Here is a 26,513-nt window from a genome sequence, read left to right as displayed (position 1 = left end):
CAGACCCCTGAGTCAAGACAGGCCGAGCTGGGAAAGGGACTCCTGGCCTGTGGAAGTGGGCCCCTGCCCCAGCTCAGAGATGCTGCTGAGATTCACCTCCTCCTGGAATCTTCCTCGCACCCTCCCCCACCCAACTTGGGCTAGGAGTTCCCTCCTCTGCCCGCAGAGCTCCGCATGCTTTGGGCACAGCATAGTCTGTAGGCACTGGTCCTTGACTTTGTGTCCTTGGATGAGTTACTTAATGGTGCTCGCCTCAGTTTTCCAATTATAAAATGGGGATAACAATAGACATACTGCCTTCAGTCACATTCCCCTATTAGAGCACTAACGGTGTCCCCCGCTAGCCTCGAGTGTCTGGCTCCGTGCCTGGCACGTGGGAGGCCTCCCTGCCCTCTTTTCAGGTGACTGTTCTAGGAACAGGTGTGTCTTCCTGGCTACAGAGCGAGAGCTCAGAGCCCTGGGGAGCTCCAGCCCTGGCTCTGTGGTGCGGCTGGCCCCTGCTCTGCATCCTGCCCAAGTCTTTAAGGGGCTTGCCTGCCTCCCAGATCCTCATCCACGGTGCTGCTGCACCCCAGATGAAGGGGGCCCATGCTGGGTCACCAAGGGCAGGCCTTCTCCCTGCAGGGCAGTTATGGAGAGTTCACTAAGCTGGCCCGTAAGACTCAAGGCATGGAAGGGACTTAGAAACGGTTGTTCCGCTCTTTATCTTATGGAGGGAGAGGCTGGAAGCGGGAGTAGGGGGGTGATTTGCTCCAGGCCCTAGAGCCGGCCCCTGCAGAGGCAGCCCCGGGACCCAGGCTCCTCCAGCCAGTGCTCACCCCGGACTCCCAGGGTGTTTCCAGCAGCATGTGGACTCGTTGCCAGGAGAGGGTAGTGTGAGTGTGAGGCTCACTCAGTGGAGATGTGGCCTTTGCTGCCCTGCCCTGGGTCTGACTTTGAGGAGCCTCCCGAGAGGCTGCACCGCCCAGAGCAGGGCTGGGAATTGACGATCACCTGAAGATTTGGGCTCTAAGATGTGGACATGTCACTGGCCACCCTGGGTGGTGCTGTGCACGCTCCAGTAAATGCCATCTTCTATTTTGAGCCTGTTTCCCAGGGAGGCCCCAGGAAGCAACACAGATGAGCATGTCTTCCCAGAATGGGGCTGGTGGACGTGGATACAAGGAGGGCTTGATGAGCCACAGCTACACGCTGGGGTGGGAGGTGCTGGGCCTTCCCCATGGGAAAGCAGCCAGCTGGCAGGGCTTGCTATAGGAGAGGACAGACCGGGTCCTGCGGGGTGGGAGGTGCTAGAGGACGGGACAGACCAAGTCCTGCAAGGATAGACCATGTCCTATAGGGTAGCTACTGAGGTGGAAAGATCTCTGGGCAGCCGACCAGGCCCTCCAAGGTCTGCAGAGTCAGCTTCCAGGGCCTGAGAGCTCACCTGGTCTTCACCGCTCATCTCACTCATAAGGAAACAGAGGAGAAGAGCTTCCTGAGGCCACTCAGCCAGGGCAGGGGGCAGCAGAACATAGCAGCCTTCTCAGCTGGCAGAGGTTTCAAGAGCCTAAGTCTCAGCACACACAGCAGATGCGGTGCTGGGCATCTTCCACAGGACCAACAGCTGCATGGGATGAGGGACAGCAGGACGCTGAGGGAGAGGGTCCATCTGCTGGATGGGGACAGACCTGAGCCCAAATCCCAGTGCTCTAGTTCTTTTGCTGTGTGACTTTGGGAAAGCTTCCAAACCTCTCTGAAGCCCAGCCTCTTCACCCGTAGCTGGGATACTGGTTTTACCTCATAGGGTTGTTGCGAGGAACCAGTGAGATATTTTGGTGGTGCCTGGCATACAAATGACAGCTGCTGTTATATCCTGAGTCCCCTTCTCTGAGGGAAAGGTGGCTGTTCTGCAGTCACCTCTCCCTAACCCACCCTGCACCCTGGACTTTGCTACACGACTTTGAAAGGCATTGCTTACCCAACCCCAGGCCTGACAGCCACTTCGTCCTGGAAGGTAGGGAGCATTTGAGCCCAGAGCTGAAAAGATCGCCCAGGAATGCTCTTCCCTTGGCTCTTGGGTCCCTACACCTGTGTGATCACATCCCCAAAGCCCTCCTGGCTCCCAGAATGAGGGAAGAACTGAGCAAAGCCCAGAGCAAAGGGATCCACAGTTCCCCTGGCGATGGGCTATTCTCAAGGGACTGGATGAAAAGACTGGGACTTTTCAGCCTCAAAAACTGAAGGTTGGGAGAAGATGCAGGCAAAACATCTTAGAAGGTGAATGAAAGATCACCTTTGCCAATACTTGGGTCCAGGGCCCCGGGGGCTACACTGTGCTGTCTTTCTCCTCCTTCTTTGGGTGTGGATAAGTGGTGCTTCTCTTCCCTGATCACCAGGGCCCTCTCGGTCCTTTCTGACCTTCCTCTTCCATGGAAGCTAAGCGGTGGTGTTTTCAGGGCTCCATCCTGGGCTGCTCTCCCTCGATCCCCCAGGGTGACCCCAACCATGCCCCCAGATTTGCCATCTGTGCTTCCTCAACTCCACTGTCTGCATCTCCAGCCTGGATTGTCATCTTGTGCTTCATAGAGACACCCACATGGGCTCCTGACCTGGACGTTCCCCAGGTATCTCACTCCCAAACCTTTGCTCTCCTTTTCGGTTCATCCCGGTGAATGGCAACACCATTATTCTGGTCAACCAAACCAAATATCAGACGTGTCTTCATTTTCTCTCTTTTCCTCTGCCACTGAGAGCTATGATTTCCCCCTTGCCAGCATTACCACCATGGAGCAAGCTCTCCTCACTCGTAGTCACTGGGACTACTGTGTCTTCCGCTCCAACCCGTCTCCTTAACTGCAGCCAGAGTGAGCCTCCTGATATGTCATCCGATCCTCACCATGCCTGCCTCCTGCATGCATCTGTGCTCCCAAGGCCCTTTCTGTCCAGCCTGGCCTCCCCTTATTCCTTCCTCTCTGTCCCCACGCAAACCTGGGGGATTTTGACCCTCTGGAACTGTCTACCTGGAGCACCCTCTTTCCCTTAGCTGCTTGGTGAACTCTCCCCCATCCTTGAGCACTCAGCTCCAATGCCTCTGACAGAAATATCTCATGCCTAGCAATGGAATTAGAAGCCTTTCCTGCTGTTCCAACCTTGTTGCCAGCTCCTGAGGCATGTCTCCTCCACTGGTCTGTGAACAGCATGAGGGCAGGGACCATGCTGGGTCCCCTGTGCCTACCCCAGGGCCTGGCATGCAGTAGGAGCTCAGTTATGTCTGCTGAGTGCTTGAATACGACTGAGAGGGGTTTGGATCACTGCAGTAGAGTGCTCAGGAATGTCATAAAGGGGCATGTTTCGGGCAGATTGTGGGACAGCATAGTCCATGGGGAGGGAAAACCGCAGGACACGCCACCCCCAGGGGTGGGAGGGGTGGATGAAAAACCTCCTTAGTGTTTTAGATAAATTCATTAATGATAAGCCCACTATGGGCCGAAAAAGGACACTAGAGTGTTTCAGCCACACCCTGCACCCGAGGCTTACACAAAGGTACAAGCACGTTCACTGCCCCGAGTGGGCTCTGCGGCCTGCTCAAGTGCACGTGTCCATTACATGATTCAAAGCCCCTGGTGGAGTGTGGGTGACTTCACTTTGGGTCAGGGGTCCTTTCTCATAGCTGTGAAGTGCTTGGATCAGCTATTCGTGTTTCCCTCCTGTGGGCAGAGCTGATCTCACCCCCATTCCCCATGGGCAACCTGTGTGCAAATAGGCTACTTGGGTCCCGGCAGATTGTGAGAAACCTGCAGGCAGAGTGACGCAGGGAGGTGTGTGTGGTCAGGAGGTCTTTAGCTCTAATTTGAGTGAGGTCAAAGTGGCCTTCCCATCACGGGCATGGCAGCGGTCACAACTCCACACTGAAAAGCACAGGGCGCCACCAGCAAGGGGCTTGTCTTGCTTGGTTGGAAAGACTGCGTGGGGGCTAGAGAGGAATCAAATATAGTCCCCATATTCACTCCGGGCTGGGGACTTAGGCTGGGCTGGAGAGTGAGGCTTGGGGACAGGAGAGGGAAGGGAGGAGCAGAGCTGGGAGTTCCCATGAGCTGCTCTGCGCACCACCCAGCTCTCGGGTTCCCCAGCAGAGACGCGGCGGTAGGCCAAAGCCTGGAGAAGGGAAGGGCTATGCGTACCCTTGCCCTGGGGGCTTGGAATAGAGACATATGAACTTTCCAGAGTTCAAGGATTTTATTAAGAAGTCGCCCAATGTGTTCATTCATTCATTAGAGAAAATCAAATGCCCGTAAGTACCAGGTCGTGTGCCTCATATCAGAGATATAAAGATAAACAAAAAACCAAAACCTTGGTCTCTGTCCTTCTGGGAGCTTAGATGGGGAAACAAAGGGAAACCCACATTTCTCCAATACATGGGTTTGCCAAGGCATTTTGGTCTTTTCATTTTTATTTATTTATTTAGAGATGGAGTCTCACTGTGTTGTCCGGGCTGGAGTGCAGTGGCGCCATCTCGGCTCATTCCAACTTCCACCTCCCGAGTTCAAGCAATTATCCTGCCTCAACCACCCAGTTAGCTGGGATTGTAAGTGTGCACCACCATGCCCAGCTAATTTTTGTATTTTTAGTAGAGACAGGGTTTCACCATGTTGACCAGGCTGGTGTCGAACTCCCGACCTCGTGTGATCCGCCTGCCTTGGCCTCCCAAAGTGCTGGGACTGCAGGTATGAGCCACCGTGCGCAACAGCATTTTGGCCTTTTTAATCAAGTTTTTTGCAACGTCTTGGAGAAGGCCCTGGTGGCCTGAGCCCTACTTGCTGGTGGGGAAATGAGGCTGGGTGGCGTGGGGTGGAGCCAGTTTCACCCAGGCAATGCTCTCCTGAGCCCTGGGATGTTTACAGAAGTCACCCTCGAGCTTGACCCTACATCCAGAAAGACTGCATGGCGACATCTACCGCATTCTGCCTCTGTTCCCAGAAGCCTCAGGGTGCTTTCCTCTGCCATGTCCCCTGGGACCCTGGAAAGAAATGCCATTTCATCCCTGCGTTCTCAGACACGCACCCTGAGCCCACCACCATTGTTCAGCTGATGTCAGAGTTGCTGGAAAGAAGGGCTAAAAATAGCTCTGATTTCATGTGCTCTCAGGGGCTGGGTTGGCAGCTGGGCCCCCACCTTTTCCTTGTACAGAAGGCATCTCTGCTCTAGGGTATGTTGGGGGCTGGGTGTGTGCAGGGTGGAGGGGAGCATAGAAGTTTCTCGGAGCCAGCCAGGCTGTGGAAGGTTCTAGAGTCTGTTCTCATACTCAGAGCCTGTGAACCAGAGGTCTGTGGCCCTGGTCGCAGCTACATGAGTGCATTATTTTTGCGGGCCCTTTGAGCTGCCAGACCTTGCCTTTGAGTGGTTCTGAGGGAGTCTGAAAGTGGGATTTGTGTGTGGGTGTGGGGCACCCTGCCCTGGCGTGTGGTGAATGGCTGGAGTGGAGAGGATTTTCGAAAGGTCAGTGGGTCCAACCCTTGCCTTCTGTGTGCTGTGAGCATCTGACAGGCTTGTTTCTGTTTTCTTAAACTGTCCAGGGAGTGGCAGGAAACCTGTCTTGTTGTAGGTTCAGCCAGCTGTGCTGGTCACTAAGTTCTTTCTTGTGTTCAACTTAAATCTTTCCTGCTTGAATTTAGCTGCTGCCCTTGTCATCTACCTTTGGGAACATCTAGTTCATGTATTTGAAGCTAGGGTTACAGGCAGCTCTTGGTCGAAGGAGACCAGCTTCCATCAGAGTCATCAGAGCCAGGGCCAAACTCAGTTTAGTGCACTCTGATTGGATGTTACCGTGGTGGGCTGGGGGGCGCTGGGTATATGGATGCCCCTCCTGGAGGTTAAAATCTAGCTGGAGAGGCTTCTCTCTTCCTAAGGGACTGGGTGCAGGGTGGGGGGTAAGGAGAGCTCGGATATTGGAGGAGAGAGGCCTCCAGGGGTGGGAAACAGAGGCAAGCACCGCATCCAGGCAGGGGGAGACTTCCGCCTGGCTTTCTAGCAGGGCCATTGAACTCCCTGATCCTCAGTGTCCTCATCTGTAAAATGGGGCTCGCAGATGATCTCATTCGTAGGGATGTGGACAGGAGTGAATGAGAAGGGGAGGGAATGAGAAAGAGAGCAGGAGAGCATAGTGCCCTGGCGTAAAAGCACTCCCTCTCGAGTCAACCACCTGGGTATGAACCCCTGGCATCCACACCCTCTTGCTTTGGTCTCTTCATCTGAGGACGATCGTAAGGCTTTCTGGAGGCTTAGATGAGTTGATAGATGCAGAGCACTTCCATTGTGCCTGGCACAGAAATGGTAGCTACAGGAGGACGAGCGAGGGGTGGAATTTCACCAGGTCAAGGAGCAGGCATGTGGCGGGGAGCTTGGCCCTACACAGGGATGGATGTCCAGGCAGAGGGGACAGCAGGAGCAGATACAGAGAGGGGCACCCTTAGGAAGGTCTGGGGATGGAGAGCCATGGATGTGGCTGGAGGGCAGGAGCAGGTGTGGGGAACAGGCGAGAAGGCAGGTCGGAGTCAACCATGGGAGACTGAACTCCAGGGTGCAGAGGCAATGGGGGCCACCCAGGTTAGTTAATGTAGCTTAGCCTCAGCTTCCTCATCTGTCAAATGGGACTGGTCATCATAGTAACTGCCTGTTTGCCTGGCAAAGGCTTACAGGCTGTACCCTGTCCTGTCTGTGACAACTCAGACAGTGATGCTCCTGAGATCTGCGAATGGTATGGAAGGGTGCCAAGGCCTTTTTCTCTGTCCTGCAGCCTGCTCCTGAGCTATGATCCCAGGAAGCAGCCACTAAAGCTCTGACCTGGGCAGAGTGAATGGCACGCAGGTAGAAGAGCCCCAGATGGGTACTGTGCCTACCTGGGCCATGCAGCCTATGGTCCTGAAGCCTTCTTGGCCCCTCCTTTGAGCCATTTTCTCCTGCAGCCACTGCATGTGGCCACCTGGCCCTAGATCCTTGCAGCCCTGGGATGTGGTCAGACATGGAAAGGACAAACAAGGAGGCAACTGTTCCACCCTCAGAAGGATGCGTCAGGCAAGAATACGATCTTGCAATGTCTCAAAAGCTTTGCTGTGGCTGCAAGTCAGGACTCCAAAATAAGCTAGGCGTGGGATAAGGGAAGGGGTTGTAGCGTGAACAGGGCAGAGGGAAGGCAGGGGTGATTGGCAAGTTGGGGCATCAGTGAGCTCGCGAGTGCTTTGGCGGCAACTAGCTTAGCCCTGTTCTCAATAATGGGGGCAGCGTGGCGCTGAATTTGGAACACCTGGATCTGCTCACATAGTGCTTACTTAGTAATTTGAGGGCTCCTGCTGTCCTCTCTGAGGTGAGTCCAACAGCTGAATGTGAGTTTGGCTTTTTGCTCTGTGTGCCCGGTCTCTCTGCCTCCCTGTGGAGGCCACAGTGATGGCGAGTGACCGGGAGCAGGCAGTCCTGGGAGCAGGAAGTCCTGGGAGCAGGAGGGGAAGCACAGGCACGAGACCTCGCCCACAGCAATCCAGGCTGGCTGTGGACTCAGGGCCGTGGCGGATGTGACTGTGTGTCCACAGGTATCTGTATAGATGGAGGCTGAGCTGTGTGTTGCATGTATGGATATTTGGTAGTTTGCAGGCGTGTGTGCTCTGTCAGACACAATGCACCTGTGTGGAGTGTGACCATGTGGGTGGATGTACTTTGTGTTGAGTACGCTGTGTGTAAAGTGTATGCATATTGTGAATGCCGTGTGTGTATGCAACTGTGTGTGGTATGTTCGAGTGTGTGTGTTCATGTGGGAGGTGTGTGTATGGGTGCGGTTGTGTGTATGTGTGAGATAGTGCACCTGCATCCTCCCAGGATAAGAGTAAAGATGGTTTGAGTAAAAATCCCTCAGAGGGGATAACTGTGTCATTATCAGCTTCAGAGAAAAGTTGTGCTCTGCCTTTAAGGTCGGCTTTCTGAGTCTTTTTGGAAAGAGCTTGAACAGTTCTTGGCCACAAAGGGGTCGGAGTGCAGCCCACAGGCCTGGCTGCTGGGGCAGAGGCAGCCGTGGAAGGGCCGTTGGGGTTCTATGTGCTGCTGTGACTTTGGGCCTGGGGCCTCCAGGGCTCCCTTTGTGAGCCCAAGGGTTGCATTTGACATGTTCTAAGGCCCTGCTGGTCGAGGGTGGGGGGTCTCAGCTCCCCAGCCTCCTCACAACCTCCACAGCACTCAGCACCCATGAGCCCCCAGGCCACGTAGCCACACAGACTGTAGGCTCTGAGGTCAGGAGGCTGGGGCTGAAGCCCAGCCCTACCACACAGTCCCTCAGCACATGCCCTGTGGGTCTTCCCAGGAGCAGGCCTCTGGTAGGGGCTGGGGACCCAGTGCAGGGCAAAATCAGGCTCAGAGACTGCCTACAGGGCTGAAGGTCCTGCAGGAGTGGCCGAGCTTAACCTCAGCTCACACAGGTGCTTGGCAACAGCCCAGTGCATGGGGTCAGCAGACCCAGCTGGATGACATCAGCCAGTTCCTTTGCCTCAGTTTCTCCATCTCCACAGGGCCCATGGTGCCCATCCTGGGGTCAGGGCAGAAGCAGGAGGCCTTGCAAGTGCTGAGTGCTCCTAAGCGGTATCACTTTGTGTGGTTGTGGTTGTGACACTGTCCCTTCTGTTCCTGCCCCCAGGGAACCAACCTGCAGACAGTGAAGGGCTGAAGGGTTGCCTGGGGAGGGGGGCACAGGTGGAGGGTGTTGGTGGGAGGAGGCTGTGAACCCAGAGGAAGGACAGGAGAGAGGGTAGAAGGAGCCTGTTGGACAGGGCCTGGAGGGGTCTCCGTGTCATAAGGCAGTGGGAAAGGTGGCCTCCTCAGACTCCTCTCCACTGAGTCTCCTCCAGGAGTCATCGAGGAGCCCCCTCACCTCCTCCCTGGGTGTCTGAGAAGCCTGGCCCGGTGGCCGAGTCACTGTGGCTGCAGGGACCGGAGCTATGTCCCTGCGTGACCCCAGCCTTGGCATCCTGTTCATAACCAAGCCTGGAGCTAATGGCAAGGAGCAGCTGAAGGGAAGGGGCTGCCCTTCTGATCGATTTCTGGTGGAAAGAATCAGTGGGTCACAGCACCTACCACATATGGAACAAAGCAGTTTGCTGGTGATGGGCCCGCCGGCCTATTGCAAAGGGGATGTGTGTGACATCTCGGGGTACAGCTGGTTGTCGCGTACAGGTTGTTTGTGTCCTGAATATGTGACACTGCTGCTGGCCAAGGCAGCTCCTGGGATAGTGGGGAGAAGCCACTGGTGAGATCTTGGGAGCCCCAGGAGGAGGGTGGGACCTGTGTTGCGTGGCTCTGAACCAGCTCTGTTCCCGGACCAGCCGTCTGCAGGTGCCCACAAAGAGATCAAAAAGGGGTTTCCCCTGCGGAACTCAGCCTTCTGCTAGGGCTTGCTGCGCCACGTGGGGGTCACAGGTGAAAATCGGGGCCTACTATGGCCTCTGCCCAGCCAGTTTCCCATGGCTTCCTGGGGCTGCAGCCCTCCTGGTTTGGCACATGGGCTCTGGAGGGAATGCTGTAGGTTGTCCACAGTGACTACTGCGGGCCCTGAACCTGGAGCCCTGAAGGCATGAGCTATGTGGCATTCTCGAATGTTGACCAAGGAGGAAAGCTAAGTAACTTACAGTGAGAGTCCTGTGAGTGTGGTGCCCAGACCTGCTTTGTTCCTGCTCATGATGCCACCTCTCAGCTTAGGCACTTCCCTCCCTCCCTGTCTCTCCCTCTCCCTTCCTCCATTTCTTTCTTTCACTAATGTGGGTCCAGGGCACACCATGTGCCAGGCGCTCTGCTACATGAGGGGCCATGCCAGTGACCAGCACAGACATGGTCCTGCCCACTAGGCCCTCCCTGGAAAGGTGCACATTGCATTATGCGTCGACGCAGGATTTCTCGCAAACACTCCAGGTGCTTCTCAGGTGCAGCCAGGATTGAGACCCCTTGTGCTACGATGTGCACACTCAGGGGACACACCTGGGGGAGGGGGAGGCTGGCTGCTGTGGACCCCTGAAGCCCAGGGAGAAGCTGGAGATGCACAAAGAAGAGCAGTTCTCCCAAGGACGCCTGACAACCTCCTAGGCAGCAGGGCCCAGCCCCTGGCCTTGGGAATGTCTTCTGAGGACAGCTCTGCATTGCTCACAGTGCCCAGGAGGCCTGAAGGTGGGCGAGGCCCCTGGTCTCTGGTCGAAAGCAGAGCTCTGCATCAGGGCAGGAATTTCAAGAACCCAGAGACTTAGGGGAAGCTTTACGAACCAGCCTGGAGTCTTAGGCCCCTTCTGCGTGACCACCACTCCCAGGTGGGATACAAGCGCTCATAGAATCAGGTTTCTGAATAAGCCACTTGAGGGGTGAGAGCTAGAGATTGCTAAGGCCACTGGGTGCAGGTCAGTTGCCCAAGTAGGCAGTGAGGTCACCCCTCTCAGGAGCTGGCTTGTCCCCAGGGGCCTGGGTCTCTAGGATAGGACTGTGGGAGCAGCTGTCCCTTAAATCCTGGTGATCCCCACCCATTTGTTCCTCGAGCAGGTCAGCGTAGCCTTGGGAAGTCATCAGTAGAGTGTTCCTCTCAGTCACTGGTCCTTGGGGCCAGGCCCAAAGAGACATTCGTTAGGAGGGAGAGAAGCAGGAAGTGTGGTGGGCGGGCCTGGATTCTTCTCTGCCAGGGCTCTTCCTGCCCTTCCTTCCTTCCTTTTTGCCTGGTTGGGCCGGTCAGCTGTTTACTGGGGAGCGGAAGTTCTGAAGCCCTCATACTTGCTTGTGCTGGGAGTGAAGTTTCCTTTGGGCCTTTCCGTCCAGGGTTTGTGAGCTCATTCCTTCCAGAAGGCTGCAGAAGCAGGTCCTGGGAGAAGCAGGTCCTGGGAGAAGCAGGAAAAGGTCCTTGCAGATAGTGTTCAGGGACAGATGGATTTCTTGCGGCCCCACTGAAGCTTAAGCTTTAGGGCCCCTCACTTTTATGGGCCTCTAATGGGACCCTGTACTCAATTTTGAATAAGTAATTTTGTATTCTTTTTCTTTACATTTTTTAAAAATTTAAGATTCTTTTTTGGACAATTTTGTAAATTAACATTTACATAGAGTAAAATTGACTTGTATGTGTGTTTGTAGAGGTCTTTGAGTTTCAGTGCATATGCGGATTCACATAGTCACCACCATAATCAGCTCACAGGACAGTTCCATCACCCCAGAACACTCTCCCATGTGCCCACTTTTAAGCAACTCATGCCTTAATTTCAACCCCTGGGAACTACCAATCTGTTCTCCATCCCTCTGGCTTTGCAGAATATCATATAAGTGGAATCACACTGTATATAACTATCGAGACAGACTTCACTCATTTAGGATAATGCCTTGGAGATTCATCCAGGTTGTTGTGTGTGTCAGTGGTTTGTTCCTTTTTATTCCTGAGTAGTATTCCACAGTATGGATTACCATAATTGTTTATATATTCACCTGCGGAAGGATAGTAGGCAAGTATGAAAAGAACTGCTGGGGGGAGGAGCCAAGATGGCCGAATAGGAACAGCTCCGGTCTACAGCTCCCAGCGTGAGCGACGCAGAAGACGGGTGATTTCTGCATTTCCATCTGAGGTACCGGGTTCATCTCACTAGGGAGTGCCAGACAGTGGGCGCAGGCCAGTGGGTGCGCGCACCGTGCGCCAGCCGAAGCAGGGCGAGGCATTGCCTCACCTGGGAAGCGCAAGGGGTCAGGGAGTTCCCTTTCCGAGTCAAAGAAAGGGGTGACGGACGCACCTGGAAAATCGGGTCACTCCCACCCGAATATTGCGCTTTTCAGACCGGCTGAAAAAACGGCGCACCACGAGACTATATCCCACACCTGGCTCGGAGGGTCCTAGGCCCACGGAATCTCGCTGATTGCTAGCACAGCAGTCTGAGATCAAACTGCAAGGCGGCAGCGAGGCTGGGGGAGGGGCGCCCGCCATTGCCCAGGCTTGCTTAGGTAAACAAAGCAGCCTGGAAGCTCGAACTGGGTGGAGTCCACCACAGCTCAAGGAGGCCTGCCTGCCTCTGTAGGCTCCACCTCTGGGGGCAGGGCACAGACAAACAAAAAGACAGCAGTAACCTCTGCAGACTTAAATGTCCCTGTCTGACAGCTTTGAAGAGAGCAGTGGTTCTCCCAGCACGCAGCTGGAGATCTGAGAACGGGCAGACTGCCTCCTCAAGTGGGTCCCTGACCCCTGACCCCCGAGCGGCCTAACTGGGAGGCACCCCCCAGCAGGGGCACACTGACACCTCACACGGCAGGGCATTCCAACAGACCTGCAGCTGAGGGTGCTGTCTGTTAGAAGGAAAACTAACAAACAGAAAGGACATCCACACCGAAAACCCATCTGTACATCACCATCATCAAAGACCAAAAGTAGATAAAACCACAAAGATGGGGAAAAAACAGAACAGAAAAACTGGAAACTCTAAAACGCAGAGTGCCTCTCCTCCTCCAAAGGAATGCAGTTCCTCACCAGCAACGGAACAAAGCTGGATGGAGAATGACTTTGACGAGCTGAGAGAAGAAGGCTTCAGACGATCAAATTACTCTGAGCTACGGGAGGACATTCAAACCAAAGGCAAATAAGTTGAAAACTTTGAAAAAAATTTAGAAGAATGTATAACTAGAATAACCAATACAGAGAAGTGCTTAAAGGAGCTGATGGAGCTGAAAACCAAGGCTCAAGAACTACGTGAAGAATGCAGAAGCCTCAGGAGCCGATGCGATCAACTGGAAGAAAGGGTATCAGCAATGGAAGATGAAATGAATGAAATGAAGTGAGAAGGGAAGTTTAGAGAAAAAAGAATAAAAAGAAATGAGCAAAGCCTCCAAGAAATATGGGACTATGTGAAAAGACCAAATCTACGTCTGATTGACGTACCTGAAAGTGATGCGGAGAATGGAACCAAGTTGGAAAACACTCTACAGGATATTATCCAGGAGAACTTCCCCAATCTAGCAAGGCAGGCCAACGTTCAGATTCAGGAAATACAGAGAACGCCACAAAGATACTCCTCGAGAAGAGCAACTCCAAGACACATAATTGTCAGATTCACCAAAGTTGAAATGAAGGAAAAAATGTTAAGGGCAGCCAGAGAGAAAGGTGGGGTTACCCTCAAAGGGAAGCCCATCAGACTAACAGCGGATCTCTTGGCAGAAGCCCTACAAACCAGAAGAGAGTGGGGGCCAATATTCAACATTCTTAAAGAAAAGAATTTTCAACCCAGAATTTCATATCCAGCCAAGCTAAGCTTCATAAGTGAAGGAGAAATAAAATACTTTACAGACAAGCAAATGCTGACCGATTTTGTCACCACCAGGCCTGCCCTAAAAGAGCTCCTGAAGGAAGCGCTAAACATGGAAAGGAACAACCGGTACCAGCCGCTGCAAAATCATGCCAAAATGTAAAGACCATCAAGACTAGGAAGAAACTGCATCAACTAACGAGCAAAATCACCAGCTAACATCATAATGACAGGATCAAATTCACACATAACAATATTAACTTTAAATGTAAATGGACTAAATTCTCCAATTAAAAGACACAGACTGGCAAGTTGGATAAAGAGTCCAAGACCCATCAGTATGCTGTATTCAGGAAACCCATCTCACGTGCAGAGACACACATAGGCTCAAAATAAAAGGATGGAGGAAGATCTATCAAGCAAATGGAAAACAAAAAAAGGCAGGGGTTGCAATCCTAGTCTCTGATAAAACAGACTTTAAACCAACAAAGATCAAAAGAGACAAAGAAGGCCATTACATAATGGTAAAGGGATCAATTCAACAAGAGGAGCTAACTATCCTAAATATATATGCACCCAATACAGGAGCACCCAGATTCATAAAGCAAGTCCTGAGTGACCTACAAAGAGACTTAGACTCCCACACATTAATAATGGGAGACTTTAACACCCCACTGTCAACATTAGACAGATCAACGAGACAGAAAGTCAACAAGGATACCCAGGAATTGAACTCAGCTCTGCACCAAGCGGACCTAATAGACATCTACAGAACTCTCCACCCCAAATCAACAGAATATACATTTTTTTCAGCACCACACCACACCTATTCCAAAATTGACCACATAGTTGGAAGTAAAGCTCTCCTCAGCAAATGTAAAAGAACAGAAATTATAACAAACTATCTCTCAGACCACAGTGCAATCAAACTAGTACTCAGGATTAAGAATCTCACTCAAAGCCGCTCAACTACATGGAAACTGAACAACCTGCTCCTGAATGACTACTGGGTACATAACGAAATGAAGGCAGAAATAAAGATGTTCTTTGAAACCAACGAGAACAAAGACACAACATACCAGAATCTCTGGGACGCATTCAAAGCAGTGTGTAGAGGGAAATTTATAGCACTAAATGCCCACAAGAGAAAGCAGGAAAGATCCAAAATTGACACCCTAACATCACAATTAAAAGAACTAGAAAAGCAAGAGCAAACACATTCAAAAGCTAGCAGAAGGCAAGAAATAACTAAAATCAGAGCAGAACTGAAGGAGATAGAGACACAAAAAACCCTTCAAAAAATCAATGAATCCAGGAGCTGGTTTTTTGAAAGGATCAACAAAATTGATAGACCGCTAGCAAGACTAATAAAGAAAAAAAGAGAGAAGAATCAAATAGACACAATAAAAAATGATAAAGGGGATATCACCACTGATCCCACAGAAATACAAACTACCATCAGAGAATACTACAAACACCTCTACGCAAATAAACTAGAAAATCTAGAAGAAATGGATACATTCCTCGACACATACACTCTCCCAAGACTAAACCAGGAAGAAGTTGAATCTCTGAATAGACCAATAACAGGAGCTGAAATTGTGGCAATAATCAACAGTTTACCAACCAAAAAAGAGTCCAGGACCAGATGGATTCACAGCCGAATTCTACCAGAGGTACAAGGAGGAACTGGTACCATTCCTTCTGAAACTATTCCAATCAATAGAAAAAGAGGGAATCCTCCCTAACTCATTTTATGAGGCCAGCATCATTCTGATACCAAAGCCAGGCAGAGACATAACGAAAAAAGAGAATTTTAGACCAATATCCTTGATGAACATTGATGCAAAAATCCTCAATAAAATACTGGCAAACCGAATCCAGCAGCACATCAAAAAGCTTATCCACCATGATCAAGTGGGCTTCATCCCTGGGATGCAAGGCTGGTTCAATATACGCAAATCAATAAATGTAATCCAGCATATAAACAGAGCCAAAGACAAAAACCACATGATTATCTCAATAGATGCAGAAAAAGCCTTTGACAAAATTCAACAACCCTTCATGGTAAAAACTCTCAATAAATTAGGTATTGATGGGACGTATTTCAAAATAATAAGAGCTATCTATGACAAACCCACAGCCAATATCATACTGAATGGGCAAAAACTGGAAGCATTCCCTTTGAAAACGGGCACAAGACAGGGATGCCCTCTCTCACCACTCCTATTCAACATAGTGTTGGAAGTTCTGGCCAGGGCAATCAGGCAGGAGAAGGAAATAAAGGGTATTCAATTAGGAAAAGAGGAAGTCAAATTGTCCCTGTTTGCAGACGACATGATTGTTTATCTAGAAAACCCCAATGACTCAGCCCAAAATCTCCTTAAGCTGATAAGCAACTTCAGCAAAGTCTCAGGATACAAAATCAATGGACAAAAATCACAAGCATTCTTATACACAAACAACAGACAAACAGAGAGCCAAATCATGAGTGAACTCCCATTCACAATTACTTCAAAGAGAATAAAATACCTAGGAATCCAACTTACAAGGGATGTGAAGGACCTCTTCAAGGAGAACTACAAACCACTGCTCAAGGAAATAAAAGAGGATACAAACAAATGGAAGAACATTCCATGCTCATGGGTAGGAAGAATCAATATCGTGAAAATGGCCATACTGCCCAAGGTAATTTACAGATTCAATGCCATCACCATCAAGCTACCAATGACTTTCTTCACAGAATTGGAAAAAACTACTTTAAAGTTCATATGGAACCAAAAAAGAGCCCGCATCGCCAAATCCATCCTAAGCCAAAAGAACAAAGCTGGAGGCATCACACTACCTGACTTCAAAGTATACTACAAGGCTACAGTCACCAAAACAGCATGGTACTGGTACCAAAACAGAGATATAGATCAATGGAACAGAACAGAGCCCTCAGAAATAACGCCGCATACCTACAACTATCTGATCTTTGACAAACCTGAGAAAAACAAGCAATGGGGAAAGGATTCCCTATTTAATAAATGGTGCTGGGAAAACTGGCTAGCTATATGTAGAAAGCTGAAATTGGATCCCTTCCTCACACCTTATACAAAAATCAATTCAAGGTGGATTAAAGATTTAAACGTTAGACCTAAAACCATAAAAACCCTAGAAGAAAACCTAGGCATTACCATTCAGGACATAGGCATGGGCAAGGACTTCATGTCCAAAACACCAAAAGCAATGGCAACAAAAGCCAAAATTGACAAATGGGATCTAATTAAACTAAAGAGCTTCTGCACAGCAAAAGAAACTACCATCAGAGTGAACAGGCAACCTACAACACAGGAGAAAATTTTCGCAACCTACTCATCTGACAAAGGGCTAATATCCAGAATCTACAGTGAACTCAAACAAATTTACAAGAAAAAAACAAACAACCCCATCAAAAAGTGGGCGAAGGACATGAACAGACACTTCTCAAAAGAAGACATTTATGCAGCCAAAAAACACATGAAAAAATGCTCATCATCACTGGCCATCAGAGAAATGCAAATCAAAACCACTATGAGATATCATCTCACACCAGTTAGAATGGCAATCATTAAAAAGTCAGGAAATAGGAACACTTTTGCACTGTTGGTGGGACTGTAAACTAGTTCAACCACTGTGGAAGTCAGTGTGGCGATTCCTCAGGGATCTAGAACTAGAAATACCATTTGACCCAGGCATCCCATTACTGGGTATATACCCAAATGACTATAAATCATGCTGCTATAAAGACACATGCACACGTATGTTTATTGCGGCATTATTCACAATAGCAAAGACTTGGAACCAACCCAAATGTCCAACAATGATAGACTGGATTAAGAAAATGTGGGACATATACACCATGGAATACTATGCAGCCATAAAAAATGATGAGTTCATGTCCTTTGTAGGGACATGGATGAAATTGGAAATCATTATTCTCAGTAAACTATCGCAAGAACAAAAAACCAAACACCGCATATTCTCACTCATAGGTGGGAATTGAACAATGAGATCACATGGACACATGAAGGGGTATATCACACTCTGGGGACTGTGGTGGGGTGGGGGGAGGGGGGAGGGATAGCATTGGGAGATATACCTAAAGCTAGATGACGAGTTAGTGGGTGCAGCGCACCAGCATGGCACATGTATACATATGTAACTAACCTGCACAATGTGCACATGTACCCTAAAACTTAAAGTATAATTTAAAAAAAAAAAAAAAGAACTGCTAAAACATTTGTGCACACATTTTTGTGTGGACATAAGTCTTCATTTCTAGAATACCTAGAAAGGGAACTATGGGTCATATGTGGAGAGTATGTTTAACTTTATGAGAGACTGTCCACTGTTTTCCAGAGTGTCAGTAGCATTTGCATTCCCACTGCAATATATGAGCATTCTAGTTGCTCTGTATTCTTGACAGTACTTGATAGTGTCAGTGTTTTTATTTAGCCATTTTAACAGATATGAAGTACTATCTCATTGTGGGGTTTTTTTCACTGTGATTTTAATATACATTTCCCTATTTACTTGTAACGTTGAGCTCCCTTCTCCCCATGTTTATTTGCTATTGTGTATCCTCTTTGGTAAAATATCTGTTCAAATCTTGTGCCCGTTTAAAAAATTGGATTGTTTTCTTACTAGTGAGCTTTAAGAGTTCTTTGTTTATTCTAGCTACAAGTTCTTTGTCTGATATGTGATTTGCAAATGTTTTCTCCCAATCTGCAGCTTGTCTTTTCATTCTCTTAACAATGTCATTCACAGAGCAAAAGCTTTTAATTTTGATAAAGTTTATCTTTTTTTGTTTTTTTTTATGGATCATGCCTTTGCTGTCATTTAAGAACTCTTTGTCTGATACAAGGTACAGAACCACTCCTGCGGTTTCTTCTTAAAGTTTTATGGTTTTACACGTTAACCTATGATACATTTTAAGTTAGTTGTTGCATATGAATGACTTATTATTACTACATCATTTGTTGAAAAGACTATCAACATTGAATTGCCTTTATACCTTTGTACAAAACCAATTGGCCATAATTATATGGGTCTTCTTCCGGACTCTTCTGTTCTGCTGATCTATGTTTCTCTCTTGGCCAATGCTACACTGTGCTGTAGCTTTATAGTAAATCCTAAAATCAAGTAGTGTGAGTTCTTCAAATTTATTCACTTTTAGAATTGTTTTGACTATTCTAGTTTCATATAAATTTTAGAATTTGCTTGTCTGTATTTAAAAAAAATTCCACTTGGGTTTTTATTGGAACTGTGTTACATCTATAGATTAATTGGAGGGCAATTGCCATCTTACTATATTGCATCTTCCAATCCATGAACATGGTATGTCTCTGTATCATTTAGGTTTTCTTTGATTTCTTTTATTAGCATCTTGCAGCTGTGGCATACAAATCCTGCATGTTTTAGTAGATTTGTCTCTAAGAATTTCATTTTTGGAGCTAATTTAAGTGGTATATATTTTTAATTTTTAAATTTTCAATTATTCATTAATCATTTATAGAAACGCAATTGACTTTTACAGGCTGACCCTGTATTGTGAGACCTTGCTAAATTAACTAATTATTTATATGAGCTTCTTGCTTAGGATTGCTTAGGATTTTCAATCTAGACAATCATGTCATTTACAAATAGGGACAGTTTTACCTCTTCCTTTGCAATCTGCATATACTTTCTGTATTTATTTTTCTTGATTTACTGCACTGAACAGAACTTCTAGTATGATGTTGAATAGGAGTGGTGTGTGTAGACATCATAACCCTGTTCTTCATCTTAAGACAAAAGCATTCAGTCTTTTATCATTAAGGAAGATAACTGGGAGTTTCCATAAATGCCCTTTATCTACATAAGGTTAAGGAAGTTCCCTTCTATTTCTAGTTTGCTGAGAAAATTAATGGATGTTGAATTGTGTTACCTTTTACTTCTGTATCAATTGTTATGATGTGTGGTTATTAATGTCATAGATTACATTGATTGATTTTTGAATATTGGACCAGCCTTTCATTCCCAGGATAAACCCCAGTTGGTTCTGGTACATTGTTCTTTCCATATATTACTGGATTTAATTTGCTAATATTTTGTTGAAGATTTTTGCATCTATGTTTATGGGAGATGTCTGTAGTTTTATTTGCTTGTACTGTGTTTGACTGGCTTTTGTATCAGAGTAATGCCGGCCTCATAAAATGAATAGGGAAGTGTTTCTTCCTTTTTTATTTTCTGGAAAAGATTGTGTACAGTTGGTGCAATTTCTACTCTGTTTGGTAGAATTTACCATTTTCCTTAAAGAAGGGTTCTCTAAGCCTCAGACCCCACAAAACATGAGCTCACCCCTGTTTGGGGCTTTGAAGGTGGGTTGTTATCCACAATCAGAGATTTCAGTGCTGTTTCTGACAGTGTCATAAGAAGCAGCTGGAGACTGTGGGCCCAGATAGGTGAATGTTTAGCCCCCTGCCCCTTGTAGAAATCACTTATTTTCTACCCCAGCCAGTCTTGGGCAGAGCCATAGCCAACCTCAGAGGGGCAACATAGTTTGGACAAGACCTTCTCTGATTTTCCTGAACCATGACTGACGGTGTGGTTTCAGGGAAGTCACTTAGTCTTTCTGAGCCTCAGACGAGCCAGCAGAAAAAAGAAGATAACCATGTCTCCCTCAAAAAGCTGTGCTCAGAGGACTAGATACTTCTGCTGGAGGGAACAGGAGCTTTAAACAATTCCATGGCTTACAAAGTAAGGAAAGGAGATAGAACCAGAAAGATATAAGCAGAGTGGGCTGGAGGGAACACAGGAACAGGGCACCTCAGGGAGCAGTAATGGCTGCCATCTGCATGGTGACTTCTAACCTCCTGTCTGTGCTCACAGGCATGGTCTTATTTAAGGCCCCTGTGACCCTCTGAGGGGGCACTATGGTGTGCATTCATTCGTCCATCATGTCCTGGGTTCTACTCTGGACTAGGCATTTTATACATGAGGAAACTAAGGCTCAGAGAAGTTAGGAAATGTCCCTCAAGGTAACACAGCCAGGTGGCAGAGCTGGAAGGGAGCCCAGGTGTTTTGGGCAAACTCCTTTCTTCCCCACTGTCAGGCAAGTTGGACTGAGTTCAGAAGTAAGGAGACACATGGTCTACCTCTGGGAGGTGCGTGGGCAGGAGCAGTCAACAGCACTGGCCCCAAAGCCAGCCTGCCTGGGCTTGAAGCCCTGCTCAGCTACTTAGCTGGGAAGAGCAAGGCGAATGTTTTAACCTCAGTGCTTCAGTTTGCTGTCTGTAAAATGAATATTGGTAGGTAATACTGCACCTGTAAAATGAATAATTAGTAGGTAATATTGCAGCTGCCTCATAGGGGTGTTGTGAGGATTAAATGAGGTAATATGTGCCAAATGCCCATAATAGAGCCTGGCACAAGTGAATGTCACACAAACATGAGGCATTATTGTTTATAAAGATGCTAGGCCATCCTTTGTGTTCTGTGAGGTCACTCACCTGAAGAAAGACAAAGTTATAAGATGTTGACAGAGGCTTGGAGATCCCTCCTGCCTGCCCCTCCTGTGATGGGAATAGCGGGGCCCAGCCATGGGAGGTGACTTGCTCAAGATTGGCCATTCCCGCAGACCATAGACCAGGCCCAGCTTTCTTGAGCCTGTGCTCCATGAGGACACGTGGCGTTGCTGCTTTCACCCCCGTGTATTTCATGATCCGAGGCTCTTAGGGGAGATATGGCGTGACAGGAGGTGACACCGACTTTGGGAGCAAGTCCGGGAGAAGAGTTGGTGTCTTCTCTCCCGAGAGATACCTTCCTGGAGAACGGTGCGGTAAGCTTTCTGGAACCCGCCAGGAAGGTGGAGAAGGAGGGGGCTTGGAGGAATGGCAGCCAATCCTGAGTCTCCTGCCTTGGTTCCCCCCTCGGAGCGCACCTCTGGGCTTGCACCCCGCACCCTGGTAGAAGAGGGCGCGGGCCTGTGGGATGAGATCGCGGGCCTGTGGGATGAGATCACTTGCCTGGAGCGGCGTTTCCGCGACGCTTAGGGTCTGGCGCCACCGTGTGGCCGCGGGTCGAGGCCGCTTCTGCAGGGGGGATGGGAGACTCTGCAGGAGGCGGCTGGCAGCGCAGCCTCAGAGGTCACCCAGGAGCTCCGGATTTTACACACAGGAAACTGAGATCCCGAGGGAGAGCAGCGCTGGCCCAGGGGTTTAGGGGAGACATGGCTTATGCCTTCCTCCCACCCCACCCATCTGCCTCGTTGTTTCTTGGCAGCTCCTTAGATCTTGAGGGAGACAGACACCAGGTAAAGCTAGGAGGAGGAAGAATCCTAGAGCCTCGAGGACAGCAGCAGCCGCGTGATCGCAGGAGCTGCCAGGATCCTCCTGCATGAGAGGCAAGGGCTTTGCACGTGTTGTGGTGGACAAGCAAGGTCATGGGGTCAGGCCTGGATTCTGGTCCCGTCCGGGCCCCACAGCACTGAGTGACTGAGGCGGCAGTGGCTTGCGTTCTGGCACCGGGGCCCTCCACTATAAAGTGGGGGTTGGACTAGACCTCCAGGGTCCAGACCTAATTATATTGCAAACCAGTACCCCTCGGTTGTGTACTGTGGACCCAAGGACTTAAGAGTAGCAGAGGAGGGACCGAGCCGGGAGCAGTTGGAAAGGATGAGCATTTGCATTGAGGCCTGGCTGGCAGGAACTCCTGGGCAGGGCTGTGATCAGTCCCTACTACAGTCCCAGAGGTGCCTGTGCAGGTGACCCAGGAGGCACCATGCTGTCCAAACGGTTTTGCCTGGACCCTAGTGCCCTCTAGGCCCCAGCGTCTGCTTGCTAATTGGCTCAGGGAGGAGTGGCACCCTCTTTGCCTACATCCACCCTGGCTCTTCCCACACCCTGGGGTGCTCACACCCAGGAGAGCATCAAGATTGGCTCCTCCTGGCAGGCATCCCAGTTGAATTGGTGTATTCTGGGCTTGTTGTTTTCCTTTGCCCTGGCCTTGGGGGGCAGAGGGGCCTGTGGCTTTGGGAGAATGTGGCGTGGAGGGGTAGAACTGGTGCTCCCTTTGCCTGGTAGGGCAAACCTGGGTGAACCTGAGCACTGGCATTACTGACCTGGGACCCAGATGGATAGGGTTAGTGCTGCCATATAACCATTCCTCCAGCTGCTGGGCCACCTGTGAGGCTGGAAGAAGCAGAGTCTGTAGTCTGAGTACCCCTGAGACCATCAGGTTTGCGGTCTGGGGCCTGGAGTGATCTGTGGCTCATGGCTTGTGTGCTGCAGGTGCCACCTGTTGAGAGAGCCGGGTTTGGGTCACAGGGGGCAGCTCTGATCTGGGAGACACACGGCACCGAGGCTCCACTCAGCACACAGCTCTCCTAGACATGGGTGCCAAAGCTCTGGGCACGCAGCCCTGCCTCGGTGCTTCAGCTGGAGCATTCGTGTCCCCTGATGCCCTGCCTCCCCGCACTGCCATCACGGTTGATCAGCCTGGCCCTTCTATCACCCTCCATCAGGGGCTCACCCTCAGCCCCTCCCAAACTACCGATGATGACATCTGCTTCCAGGAACCTCACTGCACACATTTCTTGCTGCCATCGTCTCTTCCAGGCAGTCCTCTCCTCAGACCTCCAAATTTAACACTGCTCCCTTCACCTTTGCTTTCCCCTTCAGCTCCCTCCTACTTCTCTGTCTCTCCGTGTGTGTCTGTCTCACTGTCTACCTCTATATCTCTGCCTCTATCTCTCTGGGTCTCTCCCTCCCCCTCTCTTAGTGACTGTGAGCTCTGAGACTAGGTGCAACCTCCCCCTTCCTCTTCCTGAGCCTCTTCCCTGGTTCCTTGATTTTGTGAACTCACGGGCAGGGGCCCAGAGCAAGGCAACGCCTAGTGGAAATGCCACAGTCAGCAGGTGGCAGAACCTGGAACAGAACCAGAATTTGGTGGTTTATTTCATGCTAGAGTCTCAGTTTCCCCATGTGTTGAATGGTGATAACCAGACCTGACCCGCAAGGTGGGCCAGGGACCCCAAGAGACTGTATACCTGGAAGGACCTGGCCTGGGGGGCCTGGAGCCCCAACCTTCCTCCCATGTCCCTCCCTGATGGGGCCGTCATTGCAATGCCAGCCTCACTCTGGTTGTCAGTAAGATTGCATCTCTGCTCACCACAGGGGGTGGGTCTGGAGAGAAATGAGGCATCCATTGCAGCTTCCCTGGCTAGGTGCCTTCAGGATCCAGGCCCCCAAAGGGCCTTAGGAATCTAGAGAGAAGCCGGGCACCCCTCATCAGATGGTGAGCGGGGCTTACTGCACCTGGCATGTGTGTTTGAGGTCACCCTTGTGGCTTAGTAGCGGCGTGAAGAATGGGTTGTTCTGGGGTAAGAGTAGACAGTGGAGGACCAGTGAGGAGACTCTGGCATCCCTCCAGGCAAGAGGGGCAGTGGCTGGGAGCCAGCTGGTGGTGTGGCAGTGACAGAACAGACCATCCGGCAGCCCTGAGTGTGTTCTTGGTAATACCTGAGGCCAGCTGGGCCTGGATAGGGTGTCAGCCATGCACTGAATCTTTAGGAGTCAGGCTCAGCATTTCAAAGGGCACAGTAGTGGGTCCTAGAATGTCCATCCCACAGGACAGTCAAGGACAGGCATGTGGTTCTCTCCCACTGCCGCTGGCACCCAGTTTACAGTTCCTGTTTTTGATCCTGACTGGGCCCACAGAGCTGTGCACTGTGGCCCTTGCTTCTGGGTGAGCCCTGTCCACACCCTCTACCCTGGCCCAGACTTGGAGCCTGTTGGCTGAGTTTGGATGGTGCCTTAAGTCCTTCTCTTGCCTTGGAGACACAGTTCCAGAGAGTTCCGGTGAAATTGAGGCTGGGGTTATTATATGACCTGGGGAGATGCCGACTGTGCATATCATCTCACTAATCTTCCCATGCACCCTGCGATGCTCTCATTCTGTCCCCATATGAAAGATGAGCGACAAGGACACAGAGCTGGAATAACTAGTTCAAGATTCCCCACTTAGCAAGTGATGAGTCAGGCCTGCTTGACCTGTGAACCTTGCTCTTCCCCCTACCTGCTTCCTTGGCCCTTCAGCCCTCCCACACAGAGCCTGGGAGTGGTCCTGAGAGGGCGGGCAGCGGATCTGCTCCTGTGTCCTGGGCCCTGCTGGGACGGAGACTCCATGGCAGGCCCTGGGTCCCCCTGATGTCCAGGGAGGGTGTCCAGTGTCCTGGATGTGATCCCTACTTGTTCCACTATCCAGCGACAGGAGCCTGTGCAGTGGGGGTGACCTTTTTGAGCCCACGCTGTTTCCTGTCTGTATCATGTGAGAACCATACCCTCCTACTTACCACCTGGGCATGGCCAGCCAGCGAATGGCACGTAGTAGGAGCTTCAGAAATGTTCACCCGCTTCCCTTCCTTTCCTCCTCCAGAACAACAGAGGTGATAACCTTGCTGGATTGTTTCCCCCCAGGGTCCTGAACCTGAAAGCCCACCCCTGTCCCGGAGCTCACCTGAGATGCCTACCTGCAGGCCCTGGCAGGGCATCTGGCCCCACAGTCTCATCTTCCAGATGAGCAAATGGGAGACCAGGAGGAGGAGGACCTGCCTAGGGGTCCACGAAGGGTCAAATCCTTTCCTGACCTGCCCCGCCCCTCCCCCATGCCTCAGCATCATGTCCTTTTGCCGGGAGCCCCCCAGAGCCCCGTCCAAGCCTCTGGGAACTTCAGAGCATAGGGCGTGGGGGAGATGCTGAGTCTCTTGGTTTTAGGGGGATGGCAAGGGTCCTCTGGAGCCCCTGCACCCACCCATGCTCTCTGTGTTCTCCCCATCTCTCTGGGCAGGTATATCCGCACCATGTACCTGGGGATTCAGAGCCAGCGGCGGAAGGAACACCAGCGACGCTTCTACTGGGCTATGATGTATGAATATGCAGACGTCAACATGCTGCGCCTCCTGGAGACCTTCCTGGAGAGCGCGCCCCAACTGGTGCTACAGCTCTACATCATGCTCCAGAAGAACAGCGCCGAGACCCTGCCCTGTGAGTGCCCGCCGGCCGCGCCCCGCCACCCCGGCCTGCCCTCCACCTGGGGACCACGGCCGCCTCCCACACACTTCGTGCCTGGCACGCTCTGTGGGCATTGCCCATCCTGCCCTGAGTCCCCAGGACGCCCGGCCCCCAGTGCAGTGCTGACGGGGCCCACACCACACTCAAGAGCTGCACAGGCATGTCCTGAATGTATGTGGGCTGGCTTGGCACCTCCAGGCCACTTCGTCCATGTGAGCAGAGCAGAGCCAGCCGGGTAGAGGGCTCTGGGTCTCCCCATCAGGGGCAGTGGCCCCTGTCCTTGGGTGCTGACCTGAGCCAGGCATTTGCACGTCTATGGGAGGGGAAGCCACAGACCAGAGATAGCGTGGGACCACAAGGGGCCGTCATATTGGGCAGCACTAATGGTTTCAGACCCTTTAAACTGTGGTGCTCTTGCTTCAAACGAAGCTCATGTGTAAGCCCCATTTGTAAAGCAGCTTAAGTAGCTCTGTTCAAGTTCCAGCAGGGGAGAGGGCCCAGGAGGAGGAGGGGCTGGAAGCGACAACACATGGGGTGACATTTGAAGGGATGTCATGGGCAAGAAGGATCATCCCAAAGTGTAGAAGTTGCAGGGAGATGCTTATCCATTCAACAAGTGAGAGACAGTCCATGGAGCCATGCATGAACTGTCTTGGGAGGTACGGAGTTTATCATCAATTGGAGTATTCAAGGCAAGAAGTTGCTGAAGAGACTCAGCCCAGAAGTTCCTGACTGCATAGCGCTCAGTGAGCGTGTGTAATCTGGGTAGCCAGGCAGCCATGAGGAGGGCTGTCCATACCCCAGCTCTCCCTGGCCAGCAGCACCTCCTGGTCTCTTGTATTCTCACCTCCAGACCCCGCAGGTCCTCTTGGTGCCCCAGGAGGCCCTCCGTGTCACCACGTTCATGGACACCCACACGGACCTCCTCACCAATGTGGTCTGGCAAGAACAGCCACGCTGCCCCAGGCCTTTCTCTAAACAGATGTGCCTCCTTACTTTTTCCAAGCTGGCCCTCTGTAGGCTCCAATCCCCCTAGGTACTTAGGCAAAAAGGGGATTTAATCTTCAAAAGCCAGTGGAAGACTGAGCTGTTCAGGCTAGTAGCTTGCTGGTGGCATTCAAAGCCTGGGGACCTGGTTATGAACTCAGATGTGCTGCTGACAGGCTCGCCTGTCCTA

At 50.6% G+C, this 26,513-nt stretch overlaps 1 protein-coding gene across 1 annotated transcript in view; it reads left to right on the top strand.

Annotated features, from left to right (window-relative positions):
- Positions 1–26,513, top strand: part of XKR6 (XK related 6) — a 359,588-nt gene that overhangs the window by 265,605 nt on the left and 67,470 nt on the right. The window contains exon 2 of the mRNA XM_034965621.3: positions 25,113–25,309. Within this exon, the coding sequence (XP_034821512.1) occupies positions 25,113–25,309 (197 nt within the window). The remainder of the gene's footprint in view (positions 1–25,112; positions 25,310–26,513) is intronic.

Source organism: Pan paniscus, chromosome 7 (assembly GCF_029289425.2).
Source record: "Pan paniscus chromosome 7, NHGRI_mPanPan1-v2.0_pri, whole genome shotgun sequence".
Classification (NCBI taxonomy): Eukaryota; Metazoa; Chordata; class Mammalia; order Primates; family Hominidae; genus Pan; species Pan paniscus.
This window is presented reverse-complemented; position numbering and strand designations above follow the sequence as displayed.